This window comes from Coffea eugenioides, chromosome 2 (genome assembly GCF_003713205.1).
Source record: "Coffea eugenioides isolate CCC68of chromosome 2, Ceug_1.0, whole genome shotgun sequence".
NCBI lineage: Eukaryota > Viridiplantae > Streptophyta > Magnoliopsida > Gentianales > Rubiaceae > Coffea > Coffea eugenioides.
This window is the reverse complement of record NC_040036.1, coordinates 516,688-543,010: the sequence shown is the minus strand read 5'-3', so window position 1 is coordinate 543,010 and position 26,323 is coordinate 516,688. Positions and strand designations below refer to the sequence as shown.

General features: G+C 38.3%; 4 protein-coding genes and 1 pseudogene across 7 annotated transcripts; 2 read left to right on the top strand and 3 right to left on the bottom strand.

The window, feature by feature from the left end:
• The first annotated feature begins 4,060 nt into the window (after nucleotides 1-4,060).
• LOC113762137 (stomatin-like protein 2, mitochondrial) lies at nucleotides 4,061-7,825 on the top strand. Its single transcript, XM_027305435.1, has 9 exons — nucleotides 4,061-4,395; nucleotides 4,583-4,826; nucleotides 4,979-5,128; nucleotides 5,609-5,666; nucleotides 5,757-5,849; nucleotides 6,360-6,491; nucleotides 6,779-6,870; nucleotides 7,159-7,218; nucleotides 7,312-7,825. Exons 1-9 carry the CDS (start codon nucleotides 4,151-4,153, stop codon nucleotides 7,576-7,578), a joined length of 1,341 nt encoding a protein of 446 aa, XP_027161236.1. The 5' UTR covers nucleotides 4,061-4,150; the 3' UTR covers nucleotides 7,579-7,825.
• A 730-nt stretch (nucleotides 7,826-8,555) lies between these two features.
• LOC113760434 (transcription initiation factor TFIID subunit 7-like) lies at nucleotides 8,556-9,340 on the top strand. Of its 2 annotated transcripts, none has more exons than XM_027303003.1 (2): nucleotides 8,556-8,749; nucleotides 8,999-9,340. In XM_027303003.1, exons 1-2 carry the CDS (start codon nucleotides 8,657-8,659, stop codon nucleotides 9,269-9,271), a joined length of 366 nt encoding a protein of 121 aa, XP_027158804.1. In that variant the 5' UTR covers nucleotides 8,556-8,656; the 3' UTR covers nucleotides 9,272-9,340. The 2 variants fall into 2 exon arrangements, with proteins under 2 accessions (XP_027158804.1, XP_027158803.1); XM_027303002.1 differs by having other exon boundaries at nucleotides 8,996-9,340.
• Nucleotides 9,341-10,482: 1,142 nt separating this feature from the next.
• On the bottom strand, nucleotides 10,483-26,323 carry LOC113762151 (UNC93-like protein 1). Of its 2 annotated transcripts, XM_027305456.1 has the most exons (3): nucleotides 24,788-26,323; nucleotides 24,408-24,657; nucleotides 10,483-10,670 (listed from the first exon to the last, which is right to left on the bottom strand). In XM_027305456.1, exons 1-2 carry the CDS (start codon nucleotides 25,981-25,983, stop codon nucleotides 24,432-24,434), a joined length of 1,422 nt encoding a protein of 473 aa, XP_027161257.1. In that variant the 5' UTR covers nucleotides 25,984-26,323; the 3' UTR covers nucleotides 10,483-10,670; nucleotides 24,408-24,431. The 2 variants fall into 2 exon arrangements, with proteins under 2 accessions (XP_027161257.1, XP_027161256.1); XM_027305455.1 differs by lacking the exon at nucleotides 10,483-10,670 and having other exon boundaries at nucleotides 24,215-24,657; nucleotides 24,788-26,322.
• LOC113762152 (UNC93-like protein 1) lies at nucleotides 10,485-12,656 on the bottom strand. Of its 2 annotated transcripts, none has more exons than XM_027305457.1 (2): nucleotides 11,118-12,652; nucleotides 10,485-10,913 (listed from the first exon to the last, which is right to left on the bottom strand). In XM_027305457.1, the coding sequence occupies exons 1-2, from the start codon at nucleotides 12,302-12,304 to the stop codon at nucleotides 10,688-10,690; spliced, it is 1,413 nt and encodes a 470-aa protein (XP_027161258.1). In that variant the 5' UTR covers nucleotides 12,305-12,652; the 3' UTR covers nucleotides 10,485-10,687. The 2 variants fall into 2 exon arrangements, with proteins under 2 accessions (XP_027161258.1, XP_027161259.1); XM_027305458.1 differs by lacking the exon at nucleotides 10,485-10,913 and adding an exon at nucleotides 10,920-11,021 and having other exon boundaries at nucleotides 11,118-12,656.
• On the bottom strand, nucleotides 22,064-23,821 carry LOC113761934 (annotated as a pseudogene).

The following is a 26,323-nucleotide window of genomic DNA, read 5'->3' as shown; positions in this document are numbered from 1 at the left end:
TGTGACCGTCGTTGTAGCTTTCCGTTTATGTAGCCCGCTTGTTCAATTCGTAGCCCGAAGACACAGTAAAGTACGAAAATTACTGCTCGATGTCACCCATTCAAGTCTCGACTCTCGGGCTCAGCTTGAGATGATAGTGACAAAAAAGGTCGAAAGCAATGGGCGACTGCATTATTGGGATGGTAAATTTCATCAGAATTGGAATACAGGTGCTAAACCTTTGGTTTGACTCGTAATTTTGGTCAATTTTAGGTTTATCGGCTGTGTTGCAACTTTCCTATATATGCGAGAATATCATAATGCTTGTGATGTTCCTTAAATCTGGCTAGAATTTCTTTATTCTCCGCATAAATGAATATCTGTGACAAAAGAGGTTTGCTTCGCTTTGGCTATTTGCCTTTCCAGTGTAGAATCCTGGTCCCAGGGATCTCTTGGAATGAGATGTGATCCTTTTTGTTTTTGTTATATACGATGATAAATATTTTTGCAATATTAAATATTTAGTCACGTGCAATAAAATTAAAAGAAGAATGAGCAGGAAAACAGGAGACGCCTACTAAGGATTGTGGTGCGCCATCCCATTCACGCGAAATGTAATTAAACGCGGAAGCCCAATTTTGCTGTTGTACGGGTAAGACAATCTGGTCCTATCGGTGGCACCTTTGGACTGGCCTGTTTTGGGCCATTTAGTTGGAAATAATATGATTTTGAATGAATGTTTGTATGGTTGTTTAAAAACTCAAGAAATTAACTAATATAGTTTGGATTAATCTTATATATGCCAAGAGTATAAATGTAAAAATTAAAATGCATGCTATACAAGTAAAAATTCAAATTCAAATTCAAATTGGAATTAAATGACACACATCCAGTCTCATTAGTATACAACTTGTCAATGTACATAAAATTAACTAGCATAATTCTCACTTAAGATTTTGCATACAAAGTAAATAGCTCTTAGTGTATTCAAATGTAAGAAAATTCTATTATCAAACAAGGTTAATAGAAAATAATTAACTCATTAATTTTAAATGTTTAATGGGATTATCAAACACCACCTTCATTTATTTATTTATTTTGGTCAGGAATGATTATTAAGATCCAAATGTCCAAAACTCATGATTGCTGTGTCTTTAATTATAGAATTCAAGAGAAGCTTGTTTTATAAGGGCAGAAGCAGGAGGGAGAGAGAAAGAGCATCAATTTTGCAGATGGCTTAGAGTTTTGGCCAATTCGACAAGGAAGGAAAGCCGTTTGGAAAGAGGATTTGTACTAAGGGTCCGTTTGGTTGGACCGATAGAAGTCATTTTCCTGGAAAATCACTTCCTTCCCCATATTTTTCCAGTGTTTGGTTATTTAGTGAAAATACTTTTCAAATTCCTTTTTTCATTATTTTCCGGTGTTTGGTTTGTCAGTAAAATATTTTCTGATGTGTTTGTTGATATGTTGCAAATGTTTTCTACTTTCAAAACATTCATTTTATTACAAGTTATTTTTAGTTTCTATCCATTATAATCATATTATCATTTTTATAAAATATTTATTCATATTACACCATGAATTCTTAAATGGAATTATTAATGATACTAATTAATTGACTTTTTATCTTCCTTTTAAAAAAATCATTAAGGGGAGAAGAGTCTCTTTTATGAAAATTTAAAAGTTTAATTGATGATCACTACCGAGATCCATCAATGAAAATTTAATATAATTATTAATTGACTGCATGCATATAATTGTTAATTAAGTGAACTGTGGCAACTAAAGGTAGTAAATTAAAGGTACATGATACCAGAAGTCGCTGCCACTATGTAGTTAGTACCTCATGAAAACTAATCAAAGTTGACCGAACTCAAAGTAATACTACTCTGTTTTCTTGACATATGGAAACCAGAGTTCTTAACTCTTCAAAATATTATTCAAGTTTGGAATTGCTAGGGGCCAAGAAAAGATAATTATAAGTGTTTTGATATCCCACAGAGAGAGAGAGAGAGAGAGAGAGAGAGAGAGAGAGAGAGAGAGAGAGAGAGAGAGACGAGAGAGAGAGAGAGAGAGAGAGAGAGAGAGAGAGAGAGAGAGAGAGAGGAAGCTGGGTGGTGGAGTGGGTCTTCAATTGTCTCAATGGGAGGTGGAGTGAGGCCGTGATTTTCCATCTTTCGGTGAAAGCTGAGTGAAAGGAAAATAACTTCAGAATGATAGACAAGGAAGTTATTTTCCTTCTCTAGGTGTAAGTTCTTTTCCATTGGAAATCATTTTCTCAAATTAATTAACAATCAAACAACGGAAAATGTGGAAAAAACATTTTTCGCCCAAACAAACAGACCCTAAGTTTAGGCCGCACGCCACGGCTTAAAATTGCAAGCCCTATATTTTAGGGACTGAAATTGAAGACTGGGAAAGAGAGGTAGATATAAGAGCGTGTCCTAAATGTTGTTATCTTCTCTTAGGGGAAAAAGGAAAAAATGCAGAGTGATTCGACCGAAAAAGAACATCTTATCATGTCACAAAACAACGAACCAACGTACTAGTAATTGATTAATCACCTGTAAAGGATTGGGGAGAATCAAGGATTGGGTTGGAACCAGAAAGAACAAATTGCACGATTAATTATTATTATTATTCCTCGTAGCTATAAAAACTGATAAAGGGCCGAAGGAAATGGCAATCAACGGAAGCATTTAAAGAAAAAGTAACACTTACAGTGAGAAAGTGTTTAAACAATATCAGTAACATATGAATATTTGTACGTAAATAATGAATTAGATGCACTAATGATTACTCGTAGGGTACTAGTTTTTTTTTTTAAAAAAAAATAAAAATTTCTTCAACAAATCCTTAAGCTTTCTTTCTAAGATAAGAAGAATTGGCAGAGTAGTTTGTTTGGATTGCTTCATATTTCCCCAATTTTATTTGCTTACATCATCTTTACAATTTCCAATACACCTTTTTATCTTCCCAATATCTTTTTATCTCACATACATCACATCACAAAAAGTGCTACAGTAAAAATATCCCAAATAACTTACAATCCAAACAGAGACTTCATTTTGTTAAATTGATCTAACGGTATATATAATGCTTCATTGATGGCTAAGATTTTTGGGCTTTAACCTAATAACCATGGCTTCTTTACTTTGGGATGGTTCAATCGGTGCATGAATTTGTGGGTGAACCAAACAAAAAAAAAATGTAAAATTTTAAAAAAAATTTGTTGGTGATTTTGGAGCTAAATTTAATAACGTGGATTATTTACATGTCTAAAGTGCCCCTTCTAAAATAGTGCGAAAAATGAGTTACATAATTGAAAATTTGTATTTATTTTATACTAATATACTAGTAGTTATTTTAGGCTTCCGTTGTTTTTGATTGTTTTGTGACTAAGGCTCTGATTGATAATGCAATTCAATACTTAAATTTAATGTATTCAGATCATAATATATTCAGATGTGTTTGATAACAAAAAATTGAATATATGAATTAATTAAGTGCCACTGAATTTTATGGGCAAAACTTGTTCTCAAAAATAAATAATAATTTATTCACTTATCATTGAATATGATATACACTCAAATATTTGATTTAATATTTAACAATTCAATAATTTAATGGGTTCACATTTCAATTTTATTAAACGCACCCTAACTTTCATATTCATTGAATGGGGAGTAGTAGTAGTAGATCAATAGCGTAATGCCTTGTTTGATAATCCAATTCAATACTTAAATTTAATGGATTCAAATCTTAACATATTAAGTGGTAGTAAATTTTATTCTTAATATTAAGTGATAAGCTAATATGATGTACACTTAAATGTATTAGATTTAATATTTAATAATTTAATAAATTCAAATTTTTTTAGATTTTAATTTTATCAAATGCAACCTAAGTACTAGTATATTGTAAAGCGAAGAAAGCCAAAACTTGAAACTTGATTTGATTTCATGTGGAATTGGATAATGAAAAATCGTGACTTGGAGAAAGGGTCACACCGGGGAGGGTTTTGGTAGGGCTTTTCAGTTTTCCCCCGCAAACTCCACTCTATAATAATACCAGTCTACTAACTACCACCACTACGGTGCACCGCATTTTTTCAATTTCACCACTGAACAAAATTTCAAAGTGGTCTTTGCGTCGTCGTCGGTCAGGGAAGATGAATATCGTGAGATCCGGTTCTCGTTCCGTCAATCAGTTGAGGCCCCTCAAAAACCTCACCCTCCTCCTTCAATCGCCGGCGATTGCCACCACCCGCGCTATCTCCACCGTTCCCCCCTCCATCCTCAACCGCTCCTCCCTCCTCTCCAACCACCTCTCTCCCCGCCAACTCTCTCCTCTTCCTCCTGCTCTCTCCGTTGCCTCTGTCCGCCACTTCCGCAACAGTCGCGACCCAGCCACCCGGTAATCAACTTTGTCGCTACCCATGATTTGTATCCGTTGGAGTAATTTTCAACTGTTTTTACCTTTTTTTTTGCGTATGAAGTTGTATATTTACTCGTTCTACTCTTATGAACTGTGGTTTATTTCCCCCTCATGAAGAAGTATATTTACTCGTCTGCTCTTTGGAACTGTGGTTTTCTGGACCTAGGTTTGAGATTTCGCCGCCCGTCAATTGGGGAATTCGAATCGTACCTGAGAGGAAGGCCTTTGTGGTTGAGCGTTTCGGAAAGTATGTCAAGACCTTAACTCCTGGAATCCACTTCTTGATTCCCTTCGTGGATCGAATTGCCTACGTTCATTCCCTCAAGGAAGAGGCCATTCCAGTTCCCGACCAGTCTGCTATTACCAAGGACAATGTCAGCATCCTCATTGATGGTGTTCTCTACGTCAAGGTCTCTTCCTCCTTTTTTTCTTCTCTTAACTACTACATGTTTAATTTACTGATTCATTTTTGGTCAAGGTTTTCTGTAAATTTTGAGTGACGCACTCTCCCCCTCCCTCTGGTTTAAAGGTTTGTTGTTTATGGTTTTCGTTTAAATTTCAGATTGTTGACCCTAAGTTGGCCTCCTATGGAGTTGAGAATCCTATATATTCTGTCCTTCAACTTGCCCAGACAACCATGCGTAGCGAGCTTGGCAAGATCACTCTGGACAAGACTTTCGAGGAGAGAGATGCTCTGAACGAGAAGATTGTGGTAAGTTTGATTGTTTGTTTTTGGTTTTCACAAAGCCCCTCCTTTCTCCTCCCAGTCTCATGCATGTTTTGTGTTGTCTTGTCAATGCATAAACCATGCAATTATTGATATTTGAATGCTAGCTGATTTTGCCAAGCCCGCAAACACATACAAAATTGACCTAAGTGCAAGACCTTTAAGCTGATTTTTGTGGTTCCTATTTGATCTCCCAAATCATTCCATGGGTGGGGGATCCTCTAGTCCAATTGTTGATCTTATATGAAGCAGTAGAAAGAGACCTTAAAGCATGAATTACTTTTTCTCCAGAGCATGGGTTGGCATGTGTTAGGGTGCTTTTTGTTATTTTCAGCTTTCGCATTGATCCATGTTTGAGCTTTAAAATTTTAGACAGGTTATGTAAGTAGCAAATTGAGATGTATATGCTTTTGCACCTTTGCCAGTACTATAGCTTTTCATTTGACCAGTTGTTTCCGCTTGTAGATAGCCATAAATGAGGCTGCCAAGGATTGGGGTTTGAAATGTCTGCGTTATGAAATAAGTATGCAATATTTCCTTGAATATAATTAAACAAATTAGTCTGGTTGCAGTAAATCCCTTCTAAACCAGGCATTTTAATTTGTTTCATCAGGGGACATATCTCCTCCTCGTGGAGTGAGGGCAGCTATGGAAATGCAAGCAGAGGCAGAAAGGAAGAAGAGGGCTCAAATCCTAGAGTCGGAAGGTAATTGTGTTCTTGGCCCCTCTTTCTGTTGAGATCAAGTTACTTTTACAAGGTGTTTAATTTGATTTGTAAGGTGTAATGTTGATAATTTTGGCAAGAGTGCACTTTTACATTTCACATATGCGCATTTGGTGATTGTACTCATCGGTAGTTGGGGAAATTCTAAGTACAAAGTTAACCGTCTCAAACAGAACTGGACCGTAGACACCTTTATCCTCTCAATCTTAACCGTTCTAGTTTAGCTGTGTTTAAGGAAGTATGGACTTTTTCCTCATTTGGAGATTCTGCAATAACTTTGCAATTTAGAATTGATATTGACTTGCGATAATTATCCAATCTAAGCTGTAACTTTGTTAACTGTGGTTTTAGAAATGGTCTGTTCAGGTTATACAAATTTTTTATTATTGAATCAGAGGAGAGCCAGAAAGGACAATATTGTGCTCGCAATTGTGATTTTCATTGAGAAAATTGATATTGAATGCATATTGACTTATTAAAGTATTGTTGCAGGAGAAAGGCAGGCAAACATAAATATTGCAGATGGGAGAAAGAGTTCCGTGATACTTGCTTCAGAAGGGGCAAAGGTTTCCGTGATACTTGCTTCGGAAGGGGCAAAGATGGACCAGGTTAATAGAGCTCAAGGCAAGTTATCCCCTCTAATATATATTGATGATGGACTTGTAATCACATAACTTCCATAACTAGCAGTTGTTGAATAGTCAGTTTTTGCAAAACTGTACAGAGGTTTAATCATAGGTTTCACCTTGTGAATGCTTGGTTGTTGTGGAATCAATTATAGAATTAATTCTGAGGGATGTTAATTAAAAATCTGTGCTTGATTTGTACCTGTCGTTGCATGTTTTGTTTGATAAGCTTGTTAAGATTTATTGATATCTTTTATGTTTATTTTGGGGGGCCTAATTAAACAGGTGAAGCTGAAGCCATTCTTGCTAAAGCAAAGGCAACCGCAGAAGGAATTGCAATGGTGTCACGATCTCTTAAGGAGCATGGAGGAGTTGAGGTATTGCAATGGAGGCTTTTATATCCGGTCTAGTAACTTTAAATTGCATATGAACTTGGGAAAATGTTTGCCAAATTTTTTGTCTTCCCGATGACATTGGAATCTTACGACAGAGGCCTTGATATTGAAAGCCACGTAACTTATGATTTCATCTAATCCTCAAAGGAATAAGTGATGGTTTGTAATATGGTTGGTAAAACATAGGATTAAGTGATGTATGTAAAAGATTTCTGGTATACTGTTTGGCAATTTTTACTAGAACATTTGCACTGTGTCCAATATTTACAGGCTGCAAGTCTGAGAGTCGCAGAGCAATATATCCAAGCGTTTGGTAACATTGCAAAGGAGGTATAGCATATCTATTCTTGGCCCTTATTCATAGGTTGCAATCTTCAAATAAGTTGCTAATTTTTTTGGTTTTTTTTTACCAAAATTGTCCAGGGGACAACACTATTACTTCCAGCAAGTGCTTCTAATCCTGCCAACATGATGGCTCAAGTAATGAGCATATATAAGAACCTTGTTAAGAAGAGTCCTACTGATGAGCTTCCAGAGATTTCAGAATCTGTAGCACTACCTGAATCATCTCCAAAGGAATCTTCTCTACCTGAATCACCTCGAAAGGAAAAGGATGAGAACTCTCAGGCTGCTGAAAACCACTCTGGTGAATCTGCTTTCAGTCTGCAAAACACCAAGAAACGTAGTTAGGTGGTAACACTTTGAGGATTTACCACGCGTTGTGGGTTTCCAACCGTTAAATTCTTTTTGTTAGCTGTGAAGGCGACAGAGGGTATTAGAGAAAAGTGCAGAGTTTCATATTTTATGGGGTGTGTTTTCTTCTTAGGGATAAATGAAAATTGAGAATAGGAACAAGCAGTTATTAACGTGACTTCTTGGAGTATTGACATGACTCGAAACTTTTTCGTATATGGTATTTTGCAATTGTTGCAATTCCGCCAAATGTTGTTTTTGCTTCATTTCTAATCTTTCTCGCTTTGTAGTCTGCAATTGTTGCAATAGCTTTGCAGTTTCTAATGGGAGAAAAACCAGATAGACGATACTAATTTCCTCTTTCCCCATTATTGCTTTTGCAATTATTCGACCTGTACTGACCCAACATGACATTCGAGTGTTGTTTTGTTTGGCTTGCTCCAAAGATATCAAATAAAAAAAATAAAAAATTAAATAGCATCCTTTTGACCTTTTATATATATATATTTTAGTATATCCTAAACTCTTTGTACGTTGGTTTTCTGTAATTTCGCAACGGGGGGTAATAAATGAAATTTGCGGCAAAATGTCACAAATAAGAAATTCGATTCGATGGACCTCTTCAGTATTTAGTTTCAACGGACATAACAAACCCTCTGCTGCGTCCCATAAAATCAAAACGAAATACTAGATCAGTAATAAGAAGGTAAGAAAAAAAAAAAAAGCCTCCGCACTTTCCCCGAAAATTGAGCTCAAACCATAAAAAATTATACCAACACATCGAGCCCACATTTTTGTCCACAAAAAAGCTACAGCTCTGCATGTTTCAGCGCTCGTTTTCTGAGTTCTACCTCCTGATTCTTGCGCCACCGCTCTTGATTGACGGGCATTCATAATTTTTCTTTTTTTCTTTTGAGGACCTTCCATGTCTATATAAGCTCCTCATTTGCATCCTCCTCACTTCAGGAAAAAAAGAAAGAAAGAAATAAAGAAGAAAAGCATTTGGGATTTCTCTCTCAGCCCTCTCCAACTCGCCTAGCTTCCCCTCTTGCTGCCCGTCGTCGAGAAATCAATCATGGGAGGCTGTGCGAGCAAACCCAAGGATTTGGACACCCAGGAGGCACCTGCTCCGGTCGAGAAACCTATCGACACCACCGAGAAGGCTGAGGTAAATATTACTCCTCCCTAGTCCCTGCTACTTGCTTGTTATATATATGTCTGCATTGATTACCACCACTTCTCCTGTAAACCATTATTTATTATTATTGTTATTATACATAAAATGTCTGCATTTATATATCCAGCAGTTTCTTGATTCTTTGACCCAAAAAAAAAAAAGTTTCTTGATTGATCGCTACTTCTATTCGTCATGCAAATTTACTTTTTGTATGATCATCCGATCCCATTCCCCCAGAAGACCACCGAGACAAAAACCCAAGAGCCTCTGGTAGATCTTTCTGAGGCCCCCAAAGTTGAGGAAGCGGCTGCAGAATCAACAAAGCCCGAAGAAGCTGCTTCTCAGGAGGAGGAGGAGAAGGAGACGGAGAAGGAGAAGGAGACGGAGAAGGAGGCCGAGGCCGCTGAATCATCAGAAGCCACTTCTTCTGCTCAAGAGATCAACAAGGCTGAGGAGCCACAAGAAAAGGAAGACAAGAAAGATGAGGCTGCCCCTAAACCCCAGGACAACTGATCACGCATCTTTCTAGTTAGCGTGCCAGGAATTACCAGATAGGGTTTGTTTGTATCGGGTGGACGTGAAATGCAATGTTAAAAATCTAGCTGCAAGTTTCTTGGGGCTCATGTAATAAAATTGCTGCATCATCAATAAAGAAAATTATTTACCCCATTAAGCACTTATTTTTATACGTCTCATTCATGATTCACGCAAAATCTGTCTGTAGATAAACGAGGAGTACAAGTAATTAGATATCCTGCAACTAGCGGCAATTTATACTATACCATGGTGCCTGCCTGTTTAAACAGTGACATTTAGTTTCAAAAATTTTCTTTGCAATGAAACGTGATTATTAACCTACAAGGTTTATATTTTGTAAAATTTCCGTGATCACATTCCGCGTTACAATTTCCGGAAACATATATAAAGCAAGAACAGAACAGAACAGAACAGAACAGCTTGGTCAACCAAAGAGTCTGTAAGCAGCAGGCAACTGCAGTTCTTTCCAATGAGAGAACAAAACAGCTTTTTGTTGAGTTTAGTTTACACAATACATAAAAGTGTAGTGCTGATTGTGAAGGCCAAAAAAGTGTGACAACGGAACGGATTTTCTTTTTGTTGTACTAATAATAATAATAATCTGGACTGGGATGAAATCTTTCTCCTCATTACTAATGGCTTGTTACGGAAATTAAGGACAAGTAATAGCGACGTACTTTCTTGGAGGTTGCAAAATAGGACGACCAGACAATACATACGATTGTATGGTAGGTAGCCATGACGACATACGATTGGTTGATGTGATAATAAATTAGTACTATTTGATTTGATTTATATGCTTAGCTAATAATTTTATATTATTATAAACAAATCATTAGAATAATTGGCACATCATTCTTACGTTGTCAATAAACAAACGATGATGGAACTTTGCCATCTTTGTCGCTAAAGCTTTGTTGGCGACTCAGAGAATCTCCATATTTACTTCCTCACGCAATTATACATTGATTAGAGTATAAAATTATTGATCTGCCGGAGTGGAATCCATTCCAGGGGGGAAATTATACAGTCTCTTGCACATGCAGATCGGCTCCCGGCACGGTGATCCAGTCTAGTCTAGTTCTAGTGCTCCAAACAAAACACACACACACACGCGCGTACATATAGGAATCAAAATTCATCATGCCAAAAGTGTAGGAATCAAAATTTGCCAACTGAAGAACTCGTATGGAAAAAAGATGGATTCTTCATACACAATTACTACAATTTTGATCGCAGCAAAAAAAAATAAAATTTACACACTATAACTTAAAATCTCAGACCACATGGTAGCGTCTGCAATAAACGAAATCAAGTATTGAAGAAGAAGAAGAAAGAAGAAGAGAGTCTGAGTCTTTATGCTGCTCAAGTATACCAGTAGCTGTCTCTTAATCAATGAAGATCGGGCATGACCGATTTACCCTTGCCCTCTCCCCCTCCATCTTCACCGTCGTCATCCTTGACCGCCATTATGACCAGAACAGCTAAAAGTGGGTAGCTGATGGTGCAGAGTGTCCAACTGACGATTAGTTGGCTCAAGAATGGAGCATTGTGTGCATCCACTTGCCAAGAAACTGCTGCACCCGCACTCTGCACTCCCCTGTAGAAACCAGCATACCTGAAACCAATATTCCCACCAATTCATCCACCACCCTCCTCTTTTTTGGCATCTAGACTACTGCTATGTTACAGTAGTAGTATTACAGTATTACTACTTATCCATATCCTGTACAGTAGTACCCGCGAGACTCTTAAAGAGTATTTTAATACTAACAGGATAGGTAAAATGAAAGGTAGTAATAACACTCGTACTAATGTTTACCTGCTGAGGACCTCAGAATTATCGGCCAGGGCTCCAATGACCCAATACACCATGCTCTGGAACATGGCATCAAGCAAACCATAGCTAAAATACAACACAAAGGGCCCTGCAAACTCTGAATCCTTAAAATCCAGCTTGACCTCGGGTTCGTGATGCCGGGAGTAACCCAGCTGCTTCGCAAGTCCGCCTCCCCAAATAGCCGTCCCAAGCAAAGCGACCACGCTAATACCCAGCAGCCCCCTCGCTCTCCTGCTTTTGAAACTGAAATCCATCAGGTACCCCACGAACACCGATCCGATCATCTCGGCCCCCCAATATAAAACATTGTTCAGCCCTCTAGTCCTCAAATTAAACAGAACCCCGTTCACGTTATTAAACTGGTAACTGTAGAAGAAGTTACTGGCCCAGGAGGCTGGCACCATGAGCAGCATTTTCCAGTTGAGGAACAATTTCAGAATCTCAACAACCTCAGTGGAGACGCTGGAGTACTTGATGCTGGTGCAGGAGGAACCGTCGTCGCGTATAACGCGACTGGGATGCAAGATCCCCAGAGAAATAATCATCCCGACAGCCATGAAAACCATGAACCCAATGTAGGTGGCGTCGTTGACGGAAGCGGCCTTGGTCCGGTGAAAGTTGAGGACGAAGGGAAGGAGGCCACCGATCACCCCGCCCATGTTGAAGATGCACCAGAACATGGAGATATAGGTGCCCCTGCGATCGTGGGGGGGATAGGAGGTCATGATGGCACCCTGGGCAGCCCAGAGGAGGCCGGCTCCTATACCGAGGAGGCCGCCGGCGACGACGGCAAAGGCCTGATGCTGGTAGTGATTGTAGTAGAGGAAGGAGCCGGCGTACAAGCCGTAAGTGGAACAGCTGGCGAAGAGGGTCATGTGGGGTCCCAAGATGTTATAGATTCCGCCGCCCATGATGCCGAAGACGGCGAAGGTGGTGTAGAGGGCGGTGAGAGCGTTGTTGGCAGCGGTGGGATCCACCTGACCTCCCCCGCCCATGCCGGAGAGGGCATTAAACATGCCAGGACAGCAAAAACACACCACTCCGATCAATCCCACCTGAACCAAGGGGGAATTGTACCTGAACAAGGACTTTTTGGGGATTTCTGGTGCTCCTCCGACTGTCGTCGCTGATGCTGCTGCTGCGACTTTTCCATTCTCTTCTTCATCCATGAGTTAGTTAATGCGATGATGATACACTCAATTACGCAGCAAAGAGGGATGAGTAAGAAATGAGAGCCTTGGAAATGATTCGATAAGTGGTACTCAATTCAGACCATAAGTTACGTACTCTACAATTTTAGAGAATCACGTCTTATAAGTTATAAGTATGCTGCAGCTAACAAACTTTCCTCGTGAAAGTGATACCTCTGCTCTAAAGTTGATTATTGCCATTGCTTAATATGCTCCAAATTCTTATTAAGTAATTCCTATTTGTAGGAGTTGAATTTGTTTTGAATGAATTGTTGATTTGAAATCGTAATGACATGAATTGCTGAATGTTCTTTTCCTAATGAAACCATCAACACGAACGAAGACATTTTATTTAGGTGGTGAATTTGTCACTAAGCTTAAGAGCAGAACAGAAAAGATGCATAATTGTCGATTTGTTTGTGTCGTAGAGTCGCTTTTAAGGCGGGCGTTGTGGGTTACTTGCAGCTGCTGAGCAAGACTATTCATTTTGTAAAGTCCTCACTCAACTCGACCGGGACAATGGAGGAAGGACAGACAGTGATAGCTAGCTCTAGCTAGAGAAACGTCAAGTTTGGCCGTTCTTTTCTTTTTTTATCGCAAGGGTGCGTATCAACGTCAAAAAAAAAAAAAAATCTTTTATGATCCCTTCATCTTCATGGCTTTATCCAGACAAAACTTCAAAGAAAATATCTTAGGAAAGATATTCCCCTTTTTCCTTTCCCTACTTACAAACCACGTAATCATCCAATTATTAACCATATAGACTAAGGGTAAATCACCCCGTGGGGTTTTCTATCCCACATCGATTGGGGGGTTGGGGTGTTTGGGTAGATAAGTCCCTCGCAGGACTTCAAAAGTTGCCGGTTTTTGAAGTTACTGTGGGGATTAGGTTTATTTGCAAAAACATGCTTACTTTCTGTAAGACAATGTAATGGAACAAGAAAACTCATTCCCAGGGGCTTGGGGGGTAGTTATCTCTTAGTAGCAGGGCACCCTGTGGGGTTTTCTATCCCACATCGGTTGGGGGGGTTGAGGTGTTTGGATAGATAAGTCCCTCGCAGGACTTCAAAAGTTGTCGGCTTTTGAAGTTACTGTGGGGATTAGGTTTATTTGCAAAAACATGCTTACTTTCTGTAAGACAATGTAATGGAACAAGACTAAGGGTAAATGCCCGGGATCCACGTCGGACGTGGTTGTCCTCCGCGTGGCGACATGGGATTGGCTTGATGGTGACGTGGTGCGAGGTGATTGGTGGCGAGTTTGGCTTCGTTGCAAGTAATTTTTTTCCCTCGTCTTTCATTCCGTTTGTTTGGTGCTGTTTTGCTGGCGAGCTTTTCACTGGAGGTCAGCAAACTGCTCCACTAAATCCACCCACTCCGGACGTCCTTCTGTTTCCCGGGGTCAGCCTGATTGTACTCATCAAAGCGGTTGCTTCTCCAACTTCATTTCTTCCTAATTCATGTGTCAGTGGTTACTTTTTTTCGGTGCCTTTTTCTCCTCCTTTCTTGCCATTTGCCTTTCATGTGGTTGCCCGATTGTCGTACCCTTTTGTATTCCCATCTACTCTCTCTATCTCGGTCTCCCTCGAACTTCAAACGACACTCTTTCTCTCTCGCTCTCCCTCTCTCAAACGATGACCAGATCCATCATTTCACCTACATGTTTTTCTTTCTTCTTTTCTTTTCTTTGTTAATCAACAAAAAGAAGAAAACAAAGAAGCCATTTTGATGTTTTTTTGGTTAATTTTTGTTTCTTTCTTTGTTTTCTTGAATTTGCAGTTACTTCCAATCACATTTTGCTTCTCATAGATTGAGGACAATGGATTGAAAGTCCACGAGAAGGAGAAAAAGAATCAATTTTCCAAGTTGTGCTATTTTCTTTAATTTATTTTTCAGTCTTTTTCCCAATTTTACTCTAGATAGGACCTTCAAATTTTTGTAAGAAAAGTTTCTGATTTCTGATCTCTTGTTTAGTACTTTAGTTTTGCTGCTGTTAACGATCTCATTTCTGCTATATATTGGAAAGATAGGGATCTCATTTTTCTTCTAATAGATTGAGGGAAAATGGAAGAAAAGTCGACGAGAAGAAGAAAAAAAGATTTAACTTTTCAAGGTTTGAATTTTTCTGTAGTTTATTTTCCAGCCATTTTGCTAATTTTACGCTAAACTAGACCTTCAAGGTTCTGCTTCCTTCTTCTTCTTCTTTTTTGCTTTTTTATTGAAGATTAAATGTTTTAATTTCTTGTTTAGTTATTTAGTTTTGTTGCTGCTAATAGTCTTATCTTGTTTTTATGTCATATTTTGATTTCTGTTTGGTAGATTGAGGAAAAATGCAAGGAAAATTCACAAGAAGAGATAGATTTAGCTTTTTAGATTGTGATCCTTTTTTCCCCCCCAATAATCTTTGCAGATCACCTAAAATTCAGCTTTCAAGTTATATTCTATTCTTTGGTTTCCACAAAGTAGCTACAGGTATTTCCTAGTTTTGCCTTTTATCTTTACTACTGCCTTCTTAACTCGGATGGTTATCATATCCTAGTTTTGCCTTTTATCTTTACTACTGCCTTCTTAACACGGATGGTTATGCATATGAGTTATACGTGGTACTGGGAGATCGAGTTTGAACTGTGCTTGGAATGGATGTCTTTTGTCATTACTTTTCTGATGCAGTAGTGATGACTCTGCTATTTTTTTAAATTTCAGACCAAGTTGTGGATTTGGACTATTTTGTGATTATTGTGATTGATTTTATAAGTGGCATTTTTCAGGGTAGCTGAGTTGGAGGCTAAAAGATTTAAGATTGCTGTTACAGCTGAAGCTCAGAGCATTTTTTATGCTCTGTCCAAAACGTAAGTTTTTATGTTTGTCATTTCTTTATTGCTGTTTCTTGATCTTCTATTGCCGGTTTGACTTTTTCAATATGATTTTTCAGTATATTTTATGAATTTTTTTCTTTGCTCTTGTATTGGTTGAAAATATTAGTTCTTTGCAGTCTTGACTTATTATTTCTATTTTGTGATAAATAAGTTATGGTAATGCTAGTGTTGTTATGACATCCAATTGTTGGCAAAAAGCAGATTTTTGCATGAACTAAATGGCATGTTATTTCACGAATTAACTGTGGTTATACACCTTCTGGTGTCTATCATCATAAAGAAATCTTTACTAATCAAAATAATTGTTTCCACTAAAAGATCATAGATATTGAGTAGATAGTATTGCTTCCATTTAAAGGTATTATCAGGTTTGAGATTCTTAATTTCATAGAGTCCATTGGGCTATTCGAATAGCTTAGCCTTGAGCATCAGATGCATCAAACAACTCAATTTCAGAAGTAGTGTTAGATGCAGAATTGTAGAGCAAAACTGCTGAACAATCTTATTCCTGTGCGGAATCTCCTTTTTAATTCTTCGAGTGCCATTGTGCATTACATGAATGTTGTATGCAAAACAAATCCATCCATGTTGTCTAAATTCATGAGAAGACTAACATATTTCTTCTTGCTACCTTCTTGCCAACACTACTAAGGGAGACGTCAGAAGATGGTTAAGGCCTTTTTTAGTGAAGCTAAAAGAAAAAGAGTCAAAAATATATACTGATATAATAGCTGTTACATGATTCTAGAAAATGCAGCATTTAAACTAAGATCATGTGTACGAAATATTATCAGTTTATTTTGCCATATGAGATTATCATATTGGGGAACATAGCAACCTTACTGACAAAACAAGGGAGAGTTGTTCTTGCAATTCTTTAGCTACACTGTTTTGATTCCATTGCAGTTATTCTTCATGCTTATTTAGGAGCTTTTCTGGGAGTATAAACAATCAAGTTTCCTGAATCAGAACTTCTGTATTATATCCTAATTCCTCGTCCTTTGTTGCATAGGGTTTGCCACAAGCTTTGTTAAACAGAATTGGATTTCTAAAGGAAGTGCTTCTTCATCCAACTCTTAATATGGGAGATGAGAAAGTGATTGCTGGTATTGCTTGCTTGATGTCAGAAATTGGTCAGACAGTGAGTGTTCGAAGTTCTCTATTCAATAGGAGTTTTACTTCTTCATGGCTTGCTTCTTATAGAATCTTGATTCCAATTTAGATTTCATAAAATCATAGAGTGGTACTAATGCTCGTCTGATATGGCCTAAACTGGTTTTTTCTGATATGATGTATCCTAGGCACCATCTTTGATTTTGAAAGCAAATCCTGAGGCAGTAATATTCATGGATGCTCTGTTGAGGTTAGATCTTGAACATTTGACAAAGATGTGCTTAAGGAGATAACGTGTATCATAGCCAGAGGTGTGTGGGTCATAATTTGATACATTTGCCTTAAAATGCTAACTTAAGCTCTCTGCATTTCTCCTGCTCATCAACATTGTAACTTTTTTTGAAAATCAGAACTGTCTTAGTAATTAAAGATGAAACAAATAGATTGGCAAACAATTACATCATTGGAGTATGAATGTTGAAGATGTTTGACCATATGAGCCTACTTCAGTAGATTTAGGGTACTGTACATCTCTCTTGTGGCATGTAAAGTGCATACTTACGTAATTCCACTGCAAAATGTCCCTTGTATGATGTTAACTTATAATGTTCTGATTTCTTATCTATGCGTGTAGTTGTGCTACTTTTCCACTTGAAGATTGGGAAAATGCTGATTGAACCTTGCAGTTCCGGTAGAAATAGTTCTTTGTTTTCCTATCTTTCTTATCATTGCCTTTTTCCATAGTGTTAGTTCCCTGATATGAGTAACCTAGTTTTGTTTGTTCCTGATGGCTCCGATGTGGCTAAAGCTGGGTTCATAGTTTACTTTATGAATTAATTATATCTCCTGTAAATTCAGCCTTTTGTTCTCTTTACATGTCAGGTCAAGTCTTGCAGGTTGCATTCTTGGGCATTATTTGAGTGGTGGAGGACATAGAAAGAATATACAAGAAGTATTTCTCCCTGCTCACTCAGCTTTACTTGATGCTCTTCTCTTGCGGGTATAGGTTTGCTTCATTTGTTTCCACTTTCATTGGATGCAGATATTTGGTTTGTCCATTTTTGTGCAAGTCTTAGTTCTAGTGGTTTATGCAAACATGCTTAAAGTATGTTCAGTGAAGGAATATATTGAAGAGAACATTGTGCAAACATGCTTAGATCATTCAAAGTTGAAGAATAAGTTGGAATAATATATTAGTACCTGTTACACCTGAGCTGGAGAATAATCTTAGTGGGTAAAAGTAGTTTATCTTTTTCCTGGGGTGGTAGTTGCTTGCGAGATTCATGGTCACTGTGTATGCTTTTAATACTTTTCATATTTACAATGCCTGTATAATTACAGTTTCTTTCTAGTACTACTAATTTTTTCCTCAAATTCCTGTAAAATACAACTCCATTTTATGACGCTAATTTTTATTCTCGCCAATATTACTAACTAAACATTAACTGGGCGTATATACCACCGCGCACAGTGGGGTGTTGCCACCTAGTACCCTCCATATGAGGAAGGAAGGTGGGACTTTCATTTGGGTTGAATTATACTTTCCAAGGAAATAATAATTTAACAATGTAATGTATACATGAGTTAATTGAAAATGACAGCAGTAAGAAAGTATTTCCAAAATTCTTTCTCAAAAGAAACAAAAGTGACAATCTAAATTAGAGTTGTAAATGAACCGATATTTTGGCATTCAAATTTGGCTCATTAAATTATCGAACCTAACTCATTTATGTAAAAAGTCAAAAATTGTATTCGAATTCATCTTATTAAAATTATCCCGAGTTTGAATTCGATCCTAATCTTAATTCATTCAATTAAACGAACGAATTGAATTCGAACTTAAATAATCCGAGCCGTACTGAGCTCACCAGCGGCTCATTCGTTTAACAGCTCTAAGTTTAAGTTGAACCTTTTCTTCCTTTCCTTTGTCGTTTTGATTCTGTTGACGAGTATATGTATATCTCCTCGTAGTGAGAGTAGTAATGATTGCCCAAATGGCATTCGATCTCCTTTGTCCTACTACCAATGATAGCACAATATAATAGCAAGGAGATGCCGGCTGGCCACTGCCGGCTAATCCCAATAAATTGCCATTCTTATGTGACGTGTAATAAAAAGAGAGAAAAAAAATCTTTGTATCCTCCCTCCCTATGATATTAGTACAGTATACCGTATCATGGGCCTGCCGGCAAAGCATGAAGCGAGGGAGGGCACCCTCTTTCAGTGCCACCTAATCTATTTCTCTCCTCGATTTGGCTCATTTTTTTTTATCTCTTTCCAAATTCAAACAAATTTCAAAATTAACTCAACTAATCGACTAGTAATGTATTGGGTTGCTTTATTCATAAATACTTGTGTTTTAAGTTTTAACACTTGACCTAATCAATGCATAATCATGGTAGAGATAAGTCAAAGATGACGAATCTTTCATGATATTCCAACAATAGTTTTTTTATATATAAAAAAGAAAAATTTTCATATCTCTTCACTCTTTTCTCACTCTCAAATGTTGTCAGGTATAGAATTTAAATTGTAGAATCGTAGTTTTTTTTTTTTTTAAAGTTCTTTGTGCAAACTGCGAAGGGCAACAAGAAGAAGCGAGACCTCCAATACCACTAAGACTGTTAGCTGCAAATAATTATAGGAGGCAATAGGTTCAGGGTAGTATTTTTTCTGATAAAACAGGCCATAGTATTCCGCCAATTCTCCATTCAGTAGTGTTCTTTGTGTTCAAGGCAATCTAATTTTAGGACTTGTAGGGTTGGCGTTTATGCTGACTATATTTGGGCAAGTAAATTTTCATGTATAGCAGAATAGAGAGTCGACATCCCAAACTCTGGAGAATGAATGACATATACACTGGTAATTCATTCTCTCAACAAACAAAGTAGAGCAAATTACGCCAAATATCATTAAACTATACGCTAATACTTGTTTAGGTCATTAAACTATTTTGTTAGCAAAAAATGTCACCGAACTAACCAAAGTGCATGTTTTGTAGCATTCCGTGTAATTTCACCGTGAAGACAAACGGAATAACTGACACGTGAGTTGCAGGCTTAATTTTTAAGGAGCAAAATCGTGAGTTCAACTTCTTGATTGAAGTTTGTCTTCACAAACAGGCCCCGCCTTTTAGGCCAACATCATTTATGGTTCTCTGATACCATTAGCCATAAGGAAACAACTGGTATTCATAAAGCAAGGGGGATTCACTAGCAATAGCAGCTCCTTCTCCCAACTCTATTGTTCTCACCTGCCCTGTCATGTCTTAGGGATCCAAGCCTTCTTTCTTGATGAGAAGAGGTCCGGCCAAAGCAAAAGAAAGAGGAGAGGACTTCCTATTCCTAATAGGCCAGCCTCCCACATTGTGAAAGAAGAGTATTTTCTCTCATATTCACTTCTATAGAAGTAGTTCGCTTAGCCGTAGCTGAAGCCATAGATCTTGCTCGGAATGCTCCCAAGGTTCATCGGTCGGATTGGAAAAAAGAATGGCAAAGGATGGTCGTAGATCAGGGCTTTCTTCAAAAGGAGGAAAGGGCCATTTTGACTGGAGCCATGGGCCTAAAATGAGTCTTTAGTTGCGGGAACAAGCCCAAAGCAGGAAGGGCATTTTCCTTATTTAGCTGTGGGAACAAACCCCCCTTTAAGGTGTTATTTTCTTGACAGGAATCAACATAAAATTTACCTATTGCAGGAAGCTTTGATAATCAAACGTGCAAAATAAATGTCTACCAAAAATATATATGTGTATATTATAAGCAAAAAATCTAAAGCTATAAATAAAAATCAAGAACAGAAGAAAAATCGCTATTTCTAAGATTTTTTGCTTGAGATTTGGAGCCCATGACTTCACTGAGGTCAAACACAATACAATAGGGAATTTCCATCTTTCTGCACAAAGTAGGAAGCCGAACAACCAACTTGATTGGGTCCACATCATGAGCAATAACCACCAGTTATGCCTTGTTCTGCCTAAGGATCCTCTTCTTCCTCTAGATCCGGACGTTGAGTGGCCATTTGATGAACTTGGTGAGATCCTTCTTTGGTGGGAGGGTTCCTTCAATTCTAGACTGCTTCGAACGAATCTTGAACAAAGGATTCACCACATTTTCGATCTTCTCCTTTTGCTCACGGCTCCTCTTTTTGCTAATCTACAACACCTGACTATCTTCAACTTCTACCTTGACTTCCTCTTTCTTCAGCCCACAAAGATTGGTTTTCAAGACATTAATTTCTAGGGTTTCCTTCCAATCAATGCAAGCGCTTGCAAATGTTGATGTCAATGGAGAAATCCTGCATATTTTTCTTTCAATTGAAAGTTAGAGGAAATTGAGATTCCCAGTTGAAGGGGTTCGTCATTGTGGCTTCTTTAGTGCGCTCAAAATTTTAAGACGAGTTTGCCCTTCAAACCCTACACTTGCATCACGTGATATCTATTCTGTTTGACTTCACGGTGAAATTACACGAAATGCTACAAAACATGCATTTTGATTAGTTCAGTGACATTTTTGGCTAACAAATAAATTTAGTGGCCTGAACAAGTACTGGTGTATAATTTAGTGATATTTTTAGCGATTTGCTCAACAAAGTAATGGCATCTAAGAAATAAGCCGTGACCCAAGCTGGTTGAGGCTGATGGATGCAATCCGAGGGGCAAAATTTGTCTGCATGCTTTGGATTCCAAAGCAATGGTTAGCAAAATTTATGTGAGGTGAGGTATGGCTTCTAGGATTGGAAAAACACAACCAGGGCAGAGGGCTGCTTCTGGGAACGACTGAATCCAGTCCGAGTAGGCGGAATTGTTCCTGTAGTCGTCTACCTGCTTTTGTTGGGCTCAAATGTGCTTTCCTGCATTGCTTCTTTCATTTGCTCCGACGCCGTGAAGAATTTTCCCCATCACCAATTTTTTTAGGCATAGTTTCCAGGGTTAATATTAGTACCACATTATTAGATCGAGCAAATTATCCGGATAGCCATTAAACTTTTGAAATTATCAAATTTTGGCCATTGAACTATTAACAGTTTAGTTTTCACCACCGAACTATCTAAAGTTTAGATTCTGAATCATTCCGTCAAATTTAATCATTAATTATGTCATTTTCTTTTATCGCGTGAATCGTGCAAACACTCGTATCTGTCATATTTAACGATAAAATCTAATGGAATGATTCGAAATCTAAACTTTAGATAGTTTAATAACTAAAATCAGACTTTTAATAGTTCAATTATCAAAATTCGATGATTCTAAAAGTTTGGTGATCATCCAAATAATTTAATCTATTACAACTGATGGATTACGACACGTACACAAAGCACATCGAATATCATACCCAGGCGATGCATCTAAACTAAGGCACAAGGCCCCAGAAAAAAAAAGTAAACAATGTTAAGTTGGTAGTATATTAAACATCGAATTATACCATTAAATTTTAACTCGGTCTTTTTCTCTCATTAAAAAAAATAAAAAACTAAAAAGAAACCTAATCATGTTCAATAGAATTTAGGTAAGTATAATTCCTCAAACCACCAAAAAAAAAACTCAAACCTCAAGACAGTTTGAGCTGAGCTACAAAATCAAATGAATAAATAAAAGTCACTATTAAAAGTAAAGCATATTATTAGGAATAATTGAACTCCACAGAAGAAGAGATTTAAGTCGATTACAACAAGAAGTGGTATAAATCTACAATGACAAACTATCATTTTGGGAGGAGGTAAAAGAGGAGCAGTTTAATTCAACTTAGATTGAATGGAAATTGCATCGAAAGAAGGAATCTAAAAGAGCCTGGAATTAATTGCTTCGGTCGTTCTCGTCCCTGAAGTGTTGATTTTCAATTTCATGTTGGGTACCCGTACCGCCAACCCAGCCAAGATCCAATGTAAGGTCCAAAAAATAGAGCAAGAAAACGAGAAGAACGCAACACAAGAACATAGGAATGGGTCCAAAGATCCAAAAAGAAAGTTGAGAAGAGAAGTACAAGGCCCACAAACTAAGCGACTAGAAATAGCTTCCCCTATTCACAATGGTGGCGACGTAGTCAGGAGTGATGCAGTAGTGATGCGCTTGGCGGGAATGGTGGGTCGGTGGGGACATTGATGAGGATGCTAGCGTGGCTGTAATACCTTATGGACTGAACGTTAAACAAGAATGCAACCAGGAAGCATACCAGTATGCTAAAAAACTTGATGGAGAACGCCAGCTGGCTTTTATCTCCCACCACATCGAGAAACCACATCCCCACTGAAGAAGAAGAGGAAGAATCAGGCTCATGATCATGCTCACCTCCCATTGCCTGCTCATGCCAGTCATCAATACTGCAATGACAGAATTGAGCATAATGGCCGTCGATGCCAACAGGGTTGATGCCATTATGTTGTTTCTCAATGTTTGCACCGCCAAAACCCCATTTTTCGACGCGTCCTGCAACCAATTAATGAATCAATCCCATTCGTACAATTTCATGTCTGTACAATTTAAACGTTGGATGAATGATAACTAAACAAAATTTGAATTTGAAATTCAAAATTTAAACGTTTGATGAATGATAACTATACAAAATTTGAATTTGAAATTCAACTTTTGTACACATATCATGAATCAAACGGTGATAGTGTATACATTGTCAGTGTGTATAAAATTTACTCAAATTCCTGACCACAACTCTTACGAAATAAAATACTCTACTGACTTTGTTAAGTTACTATTATTAACTAAATAATAGAAAGATAGATGAGCTGTACAAAAACAATGAAGCTCGAAGGAGAACAACTCCTTAATTAATATTCCCAAAACTAAATAGATATAGGCATCTAGAGCTTTTAATGAATCCAACTATTTGAGAACATATTTGAGTTTGAAAAAAATTGAATCGTTTAATAAATAAATCGAATTCGAACACAATATTAGACTTGTTTTATAATCGAGTCGAACATGAACTGTTTGCGAACTATTCGAACAGTTCATAAACACACATATAATTATAAGAACAAATAACTACAAATATAAATACATTTAATAATATAATATTAGCACTTGACTTAAGAATATTTTTTCTATGTGTAGTATAGTCTTAAGAATTCAAAGAATAAAGGATTAAGTGTTGTCATGAAAGAAAAAGGGAAAGAAATATATGGCTTGCTAGAGGATAAGAAACATATATAGCTTGTTATGTAAGTTAAAAGATATCAACATGTATATAGTTGTTTGTGGTTCATTTTGAAAAATTATCAGTAGATATTGAAATTAGTTCAATAAATATCTCATCCATAGAATGAGAGAGAGAATTGGAAAATGTTATTTTTAAAAAAATATAATTAAATCATTTTCAAAAGATCATTTAGTTTAATGAGTTGAGCTTGAATTCAAAATTGAATATTTATACAAATTAACAAGTCAAATTTAAGTAACATTTATGGTTCTTTTAATAGTTGATCGAACTCGAACTTTGGCACATCATTAAGCGTATGCTTACGCTGTCAATAAACAAACGATGATGGAGCTTTGCCATCTTTGTCGCTAAAGCTTTGTTAGCGACTCAGAGAATCTCCGTATTTACTTCCTCGCGCAATTATACATTTGTTTGGATAGGGTATTATTTGAAATATTATTTGAAATAATTACTGTAGCACTTTTTATGATGTGATGTATGTGAGATAAAAAGGTGATTGGGAATATAAAAAGGTGGATTGGAAAATGTATTTATAATGCAAGCGAAATATTATTTGGAATAAATTTTATATCCAAACACATAATTCTCTTGCAGATGCAGATAGACTCCCGGCACGGTGATCCATTCTAGTCTAGTTCTAGTGCTCCAAATAAAACACACACACACGTACATATAGGAATCAAAATTCATCATGTCAAAAGTGTAGGAATCAAAATTTGCCAACTGAAGAACTCGTATGGAAAAAAGATGGTTTCTTCATACACAATTACTACAATTTTGATCGCAGCAAAACGCTGGACATTTTGTTCACACTTAAATTAAAAAAAAGTTACACACTATAACTTAAATCTCAGACTACATGGTGGCGTCTGCAATAAACGAAATCAAGTATTGAAGAAGAAGAAGAAAGAAGAAGAGAGTATACCAGTCAGCAGTAGCTGGCTCTTAATCAATGAAGAGCAGGCATGACCGATTTACCCTTGCCCTCTCCTCCTCCATCTTCACCGTCTTCATCCTTGACCGCCATTATAACCAGAACAGCTAAAAGTGGGTAGCTGATGGTGCAGAGTGTCCAATTGACAATTAGTTGGCTCAAGAATGGAGCATTGTGTGCATCCACTTGCCAAGAAACTGCTGCACCCGCACTCTGCACTCCTTTGTAGAAACCAGCATACCTGAAACCAATATTCCCACCAATTCATCCACCACTCTTTTTTGGTATCTAGACTACTGCTATGTTACACTAGTATGACTGCTACTTTTCTATATCCTGTACAGTACACGCGAGACTCTTAGAATGTTTACCTGCTGAGGACCTCAGAATCATCCGCCAGGGCTCCAATGACCCAATACACCATGCTCTGGAACATGGCATCAAGCAAACCATAGCTAAAATACAACACAAAGGGTCCTGCAAACTCTGAATCCTTAAAATCCAGCTTGACCTCGGGTTCGTGATGCCGGGAGTAACCCAGCTGCTTCGCAAGTCCGCCTCCCCAAATAGCCGTCCCAAGCAAAGCGACCACGCTAATACCCAGCAGCCCCCTCGCTCTCCTGCTTTTGAAACTGAAATCCATCAGGTACCCCACGAACACCGATCCGATCATCTGGGCCCCCCAATAGAAAACATTGTTCAGCCCTCTAGTCCTCAAATTAAACAGAACCCCGTTCACGTTATTAAACTGGTAACTGTAGAAGAAGTTACTGGCCCAGGAGGCTGGCACCATGAGCAGCATTTTCCAGTTGAGGAACAATTTCAGAATCTCAACAACCTCAGTGGAGACGCTGGAGTACTTAATGTTGGTGCAGGAGGAACCGTCGTCGCGTATTACGCGACTGGGATGCAAGATCCCCAGAGAAATAATCATCCCGACAGACATGAAGACCATGAACCCAATGTAGGTGGCGTCGTTGACGGAAGCGGCCTTGGTCCGGTGAAAGTTGAGGACGAAGGGAATGAGGCCACCGATCACCCCGCCCATGTTGAAGATGCTCCAGAACATGGAGATATAAGTGCCCTTGCGACCGTGGGGGGGATAGGAGGTCATGATGGCACCCTGGGCAGCCCAGAGGAGGCCGGCTCCTATACCGAGGAGGCCGCCGGCGACGACGACAAAGGCCTGATGCTGGTAGTGATTGTAGTAGAGGAAGGAGCCGGCGTACAAGACGTAAGTGGAACAGCCGGCGAAGAGGGTCATGTGGGGTCCCAAGATGTTATAGATTCCGCCGCCCATGATGCCGAAGACGGCGAAGGTGGTGTAGAGGGCGGTGAGAGCGTTGTTGGAAGCGGTGGGATCCAACTGACCTGCGCCGCCCATGCCGGAGAGGGCATTAAACATCCCAGGACAGCAAAAACACACCACTCCGATCAATCCCACCTGAACCAAGGGGGAATTGTACCTGAACAAGGACTTTTTGGGGATTTCTGGTGCTCCTCCTCCTCCTCCGCCTGTCGTCGCTGATGCTGCTGCTGCGACTTTTCCATTCTCTTCTTCATCCATGAGTCAGTTAATGCGATGATGATATACTCAATTACGCAGCGAAGAGGGATGAGTAAGAAATGAGAGCCTTGGAAATGATTCGACCATACATGTATATGTGTGTATATATATATGAAAGGGATTCAGAAATCAAAAGGAAGAGAAGGGCCGCCCTCCCGGGGGGGGGGGGGGGTGGTGTAGGGGAGTTGGAAGAGAGTATTAGTGCGGTGTGGATAGGAATTAGCAGTTCGAAGAAGAAGCGAAGCGAGGAGGGCACGAATTTTATTTAAGTGGAAGTTTGGATTTTGCAAATACGTGTATTATTATATTATAGGGAGCATCGAAGTCCGGACTAGATACA

Coding starts and splice junctions, on each gene's coding strand:
- LOC113762137 (XM_027305435.1), top strand. CDS start 4,151: ATGAATATCGTGAGATCCGGTTCTCGTTCCGTCAATCAGTTGAGGCCC. Junction 4,396..4,582: donor AGTCGCGACCCAGCCACCCG/GTAATCAACTTT, acceptor TTCTGGACCTAG/GTTTGAGATTTCGCCGCCCG. Junction 6,871..7,158: donor AGGAGCATGGAGGAGTTGAG/GTATTGCAATGG, acceptor CAATATTTACAG/GCTGCAAGTCTGAGAGTCGC.
- LOC113762152 (XM_027305457.1), bottom strand. CDS start 12,304: ATGGATGAAGAAGAGAATGGAAAAGTCGCAGCAGCAGCATCAGCGACG. Junction 10,914..11,117: donor AATTCTGAGGTCCTCAGCAG/GTAAACATTAGT, acceptor TATTGGTTTCAG/GTATGCTGGTTTCTACAGGG.
- LOC113760434 (XM_027303002.1), top strand. CDS start 8,657: ATGGGAGGCTGTGCGAGCAAACCCAAGGATTTGGACACCCAGGAGGCA. Junction 8,750..8,995: donor ACACCACCGAGAAGGCTGAG/GTAAATATTACT, acceptor CCATTCCCCCAG/AAGACCACCGAGACAAAAAC.
- LOC113762151 (XM_027305456.1), bottom strand. CDS start 25,983: ATGGATGAAGAAGAGAATGGAAAAGTCGCAGCAGCAGCATCAGCGACG. Junction 24,658..24,787: donor GATTCTGAGGTCCTCAGCAG/GTAAACATTCTA, acceptor TATTGGTTTCAG/GTATGCTGGTTTCTACAAAG.